This window comes from Pongo pygmaeus, chromosome 11 (genome assembly GCF_028885625.2).
Source record: "Pongo pygmaeus isolate AG05252 chromosome 11, NHGRI_mPonPyg2-v2.0_pri, whole genome shotgun sequence".
NCBI classification, from domain to species: Eukaryota; Metazoa; Chordata; class Mammalia; order Primates; family Hominidae; genus Pongo; species Pongo pygmaeus.
In genome coordinates, this window is record NC_072384.2 from 119,459,796 (window position 1) to 119,464,559 (window position 4,764).

General features: G+C 58.8%; 1 protein-coding gene across 1 annotated transcript; it reads right to left on the reverse strand.

Moving 5' to 3' along the window:
- Positions 1-501: 501 nt before the first annotated feature.
- CRYBA2 (crystallin beta A2) lies at positions 502-3,732 on the reverse strand. Its single transcript, XM_054478584.1, has 5 exons — positions 3,686-3,732; positions 3,331-3,495; positions 2,418-2,559; positions 1,165-1,307; positions 502-711 (listed from the first exon to the last, which is right to left on the reverse strand). The coding sequence occupies exons 2-5, from the start codon at positions 3,489-3,491 to the stop codon at positions 564-566; spliced, it is 594 nt and encodes a 197-aa protein (XP_054334559.1). The 5' UTR covers positions 3,492-3,495; positions 3,686-3,732; the 3' UTR covers positions 502-563.
- Between the last annotated feature and the right edge of the window lie 1,032 nt (positions 3,733-4,764).

The window sequence follows — 4,764 nt, forward strand, 5'->3', positions numbered from 1 at the left end:
GTTTGTTTGTTTGTTTGTTTGTTTTTGTTTTTTTTTCCAGAGTCTTGCTCTGTCACCAGGCTGCAGTGCAGTGGCACCATCTCGGCTCACTGCAGCCTCCGCCTCACAAGTTCAAGCAATTCTCCTGCCTCAGCCTCCCAAGTAGCTGGGATTACAGGTGTGCACCACCACACCCAGGTAATTTTTGTATTTTTAGTAGAGACGGGGTTTCACCATGTTGACCAGGATGGTCTCAATCTCTTGACCTTGTGAGCCACCTGCCTTGGCCTCCCAAAGTGCTGGGATTACAGGAATGAGCCACCGTGCCCAGCCAGAATTGCTAAGATTCTTACCAGCACTTTGCTGTCAGCCCCACCAGAGCCTACCCACACACAACCTCAGCCAGCTTACACTTGGTAGCCAAGGATTCTAGAGCCTGTGGGGAGGGTCAGCTTGGCAGAGAGGGACCTTCAGAAAGATGAGGATGGAGATCACAAAGCAGGACACCAAGGAGGCAAGAGGGGCAGGAAGATTCAGGAACCTTTATTGAGTGTCCTCAGGGAAGGTGTCTGGGGCCATGGAGCCTAGTGCTGGACTCTCCGGATGGACTGCAGCTGCCCAGTGTGGGCCTGTGTGCCGAACTCACTGTAAGTACGGAACTGTCCGCTGTGCTGGTCCCGCTCCAACACGTACTGGTAGCCTCGGTAACCTGGGTACTGGTAGGCCACCCACCTAGGCCAGTGAGGGTACAGGGGCGGGGAGTAAGCTCTGCCCCCACCCCCACCCTATGTTCTCCACTAGCAGCCCTCCTTTTGTAGCTCCCAACCCCCAGCCCCAAAATCATTGCTTCAACTTTCCCTACGTGGCTCTCTCCCTCCCCTGCCCACTGCTTCCAGTCTTCCTATCACCGTTCTCGTCCAGTCTTCTATATCCACCCCCTATCGCCTCCATCCCCTCATGTTCTCCAGCCCTTCATCTGTGCCCATATTGTCCGCTGCCCTCCATTCTCCTAGGACCTCCTCATTTCCTCCCTTCCAGTCTGACTCCATCATCTCACCTCCCCTTGCCTCCAAGTCCCCAATATCTCTCTTAGCACCCTCCCCATATCGCTTTTCTCCACCCTCTTCCTTGGTCCCCATTGCTTCCCTGCTCTTCTGTCTCCCTGGTTCCAGTTCCAGGACTCACGCTCCGGAGCTGACTCTGAGGGAACCCACATCCTTGCTGGCCCAGCCCATGGAGGGCAGGGATGGGTAGTCATCAACGAGGTCAAACTTGCAGCCTTGGAAGCTGTCCCTCTCAAACAGTGTCACACGACTGTCATTGTGGTTCTGAGGCACAGCAAGGTCAGGACAGAAATATCAGGGCTTCCAAAGGGTTAACAGATACATCCTCTGCCTCACTTCCCCCACACACTGCCCCACACAAGCTGTGCAGCTGTCTAGGACCCACAGGCACTCCCAGAGCTCACCCCATCCGCTCCCTGGCAGTCTGGGAAAGGGATCACTCAGAGGCTCCCCCGAACCTGGCCCCTCCCATGGCTTTGAGATAAGGAGGTGATTGGGGGGATAGGATTTCCAGAGACCCTTTCAGGTCAGGACTACAGAGCATCTTGTGACGTGGGCCCATTTTGCAGGAGCAAAATCAGAGGTCCTTGGAGAAATCTGTCCCATTCACCAAGACAGTTCCCTGAGGGCCTCATTGACTAACTACCCAATCCCCTGTCCAGCCCCTCCGCACAGCCTCTCACAGATTAGTGCCCAGCTAAGAGGTACTGGATGGCAGAATCAGAATAGACATGTCAGGGCATCAATACTGATTGCATCTTGGCTCCGGCCTTCCCACTGCAGGGTTCTTCAGCCTCTTGGAACAGAAGAACTGGGCTGGCCTGGGCTGGGTCCTCTGCTCTCCACTTCCCAGCCCTACCAGTAACCAGGTCGGCACAAATGGAAAATGAGGTCCTCTCTTGCGGTGTATTTGATTCATTACCAACACCCTCACATACACAATAACACACACACAAACACACACTGAGACTGACTCTTTTCAGTGACCCTGGGCAAGCCACTTTGTCCCTTTGAGCCCCATTTCCACACCAGTGTATGGGGCTAACAGCAGCCACCCTGACCTCACATGGCTGTGTGACGACAGAGGCACTCACTCACACGTGTGGACGATTGAATGTGGGGAAACCCTGGGCGCTCAGGACTGGGATGGCCTCAGCGCTGTCCGTGGTGATGATTTCTGGACTCCGGGCCTACGCCCACAATCCCAACTTTCTTGGAGACACCCTTCTGATGCTGAGAAATAATGCTACTACCACCCATCTGGGAGTTTATTTACACACCCCCCATGCAGGGCTTGAACAGCCTTTCTAGGCGCCACGGTGAGGCCAGGGCCTGGAGCTAGGAGGCAGAGGAGGAGAAGTGGGCTGTGCTCACCGCGCAGAGCACTGGCCGGAAGGACAGCAGCTGGTTGCTATTGTGGCTGCTGCTGCCACTCCAGGCGCTCCAGCGAGGATAGTCTCCCTTTTCCAGAATGAACTGCTGTCCCTGGAAGTCGGGGTACTCAAAGGCCACCCAACTGGAAAAGGAGAAGAGCTGGGAGGTATCTGCCCCAGCCGCACCCTCTCTGCCTTCCCCTTGCTGGCCATGATTGAAAAGACTGAGAAGCACAATGTTTTTCTCCAACCCCAAACCCTTCCCCTGACACCCCCATTGTATGGCAATCCAGCCCCTCTCGGGACTAAAGGTCCGAAACCTGCTGCTCTCTGGGGTTTGAGGCGCCCAGGCTTCCCCCTCAAGGACCCCAGGTTGGGAAAGAGTTTTCCTGGTTATGAAGATCCCCCGACCAAGTGCTCCTGCCTCAAGGGTTTAGGCCTTTGCATAGGGACACATTGGAGGACCCCTCCCGAATATCATAGCAAAAACTGGGACCTCAGCTGGGGCAGGGGTAGGGGGCGGCAGGGTGGGAAAAGCTGGGCTCTGGGAGACCAGGGTGGGGCCGAGGAAAGGGATTGGGTTTCTTTTGTTAAGCCAAGTGCAGAGCCTTCTAATTTTGCACAGAGAAAAACTCTGGGAAGGATGTAAGTACACTAGAAACCCCTTCACGGTGGGGTCCCATAGGGACCCTCGAGGGGTCGCTTCTCGCCTGTGTCTCTTTAGCTAGCACAAAAATACACAGTTTCCCATGATTTATCTTGCGATGGGTAGGGAATTTTGGGAAGGCTATGGGGTTTCCCATGTTGGCAGGTCTCTCCAGGGCTCACAGGACAGGGGGCTGAGGCTCTGAGCGTGGGCCGGTGGAGCCCAGCGCCCCTCAACCCAGCCCAGCCGCGGCCAGGCAATCACTCACACGCCGTTTTCCACCTTGACCGAGCGCACCCTGGGCAGGCCTCCGCGCTCGCAGACGTTCGCACAGTCGCTCAGCAGCCGACAGCGACGGCCCTGGAAGTCCTCCTCGTCCCAGAGCGTGAGGCTGGCGGGCGCCGGGCCAGGCGCGGAGGCGCTGCTCATGCCGCTGCGGACAGGAAGGGTGGAACCACGCGCTCAGCGTCTCAAGACCCCGGTTTCGAGCCACAGCCCGCCCAACCTGGGTAGGGAATGAAGAACCCGGGGGCTGGACCCGGCCTAGCTCTGGACCCGGCTGCCAGGGGCTCGCAGTCTTCCCGCGCTCCCCTCCCTTCCCCACCCCAGCAGCGGGCATTCACCGGGTGGGTGACGCGGCACGCGAGGGAAATGGACGGGCTGCGAGGCTGCGCGCGGCCGGGCGGGCCAAGCTTTATACCCGGGCCTTGTCCCCCTGCCCGCACCCTTTCCCTCGGGGGTGGGGTCGCTGACTCAGCAAGCAGGCTGCGGTCGGCTCTGGTCTCCGCTGGAGAGCCGAGGCCTCTCCCGCAGCCGCCGCTGTGGCCCCAGCCCGCGGGGAAGACAACAGAAAGTGCTGAGGCGCGCACCCCGCGCCCGCCGCAGCCCAGGCTGACTCCGCGCTTTCTTTCTTTCCAGCCTGAGCCAGGCAGGGCACGCCAGGCCTCAGGGCAGAACGCGCCCTCCCCTGTCCCGGCCCTCTGGGACGAAGGGACCTGGCCTCCCCGGGGCCTCCGGCTAAGACCGCGCTGCTGACTCGCTGAGCGGAAGTTCTTCCCAGAGTCTAATCGCCAGCCTTCCTCGGCCCTAGTCCAGGCCTCTCTTTTGGGCGATGCTAGGGCGGAGGTAGAGAAGGCTCTGCCCAAAGGATTCGCTTCATGTGCTCAGTCCTCTTTTTCCTGGAGGATCGGTCCATCGCGGCCCCTTTCCTCCCAAGCGTGCGTTCCCAGATCCTGCGCCGCGCCCCAGCGGTGTCCTCGGGCCCGGGAAGGAGAGGAGGCGGTGGTCAGGACCCGCCACGCGGCGGCGCCGGGCGCTGGAAACGACCGCCCGAGGGCCGCGCGGTTTACTCAGTGTTTAGGCATAATAGCCACCCAGGGAGTGGCTCGCCGCGGGAGGTAGGGCTTTAGCTCTGCTCAACCCGTGCCGCTGCGGGTCTCCCACAAAGCTCCAGGCTCTAAGGGTTCCAACCCTGACGTCTGCCTGAGAGTTAGCAGCTGAGGATGAAGCACTTAATTCAGGCCGAGCTCTCTGCTCAGGCTTTCGGGTGCGTGAACTCCATCAATTCTAACACTGACCTGTTAGGAAGATACTCTTATTGTCCTACATTTCGCAGATGAAGAAGTGGAGGCCCAGAGGGCTTTGGAATGTGGTGCAGGGGCCACAGCTAAGAAATCTCCCAGGGCCGGGCGCAGTGGTTCAC

What these genes read in the sequence shown, in the direction of transcription:
- CRYBA2 (XM_054478584.1), bottom strand. Translation starts at nt 3,491, where the DNA reads ATGAGCAGCGCCTCCGCGCCTGGCCCGGCGCCCGCCAGCCTCACGCTC. An exon ending in TCCGGCCAGTGCTCTGCGCG is followed by an intron (nt 1,308 to 2,417) that starts GTGAGCACAGCC and finishes GCTGTGCCTCAG; the next exon opens with AACCACAATGACAGTCGTGT. An exon ending in CTCAGAGTCAGCTCCGGAGC is followed by an intron (nt 712 to 1,164) that starts GTGAGTCCTGGA and finishes TCACTGGCCTAG; the next exon opens with GTGGGTGGCCTACCAGTACC.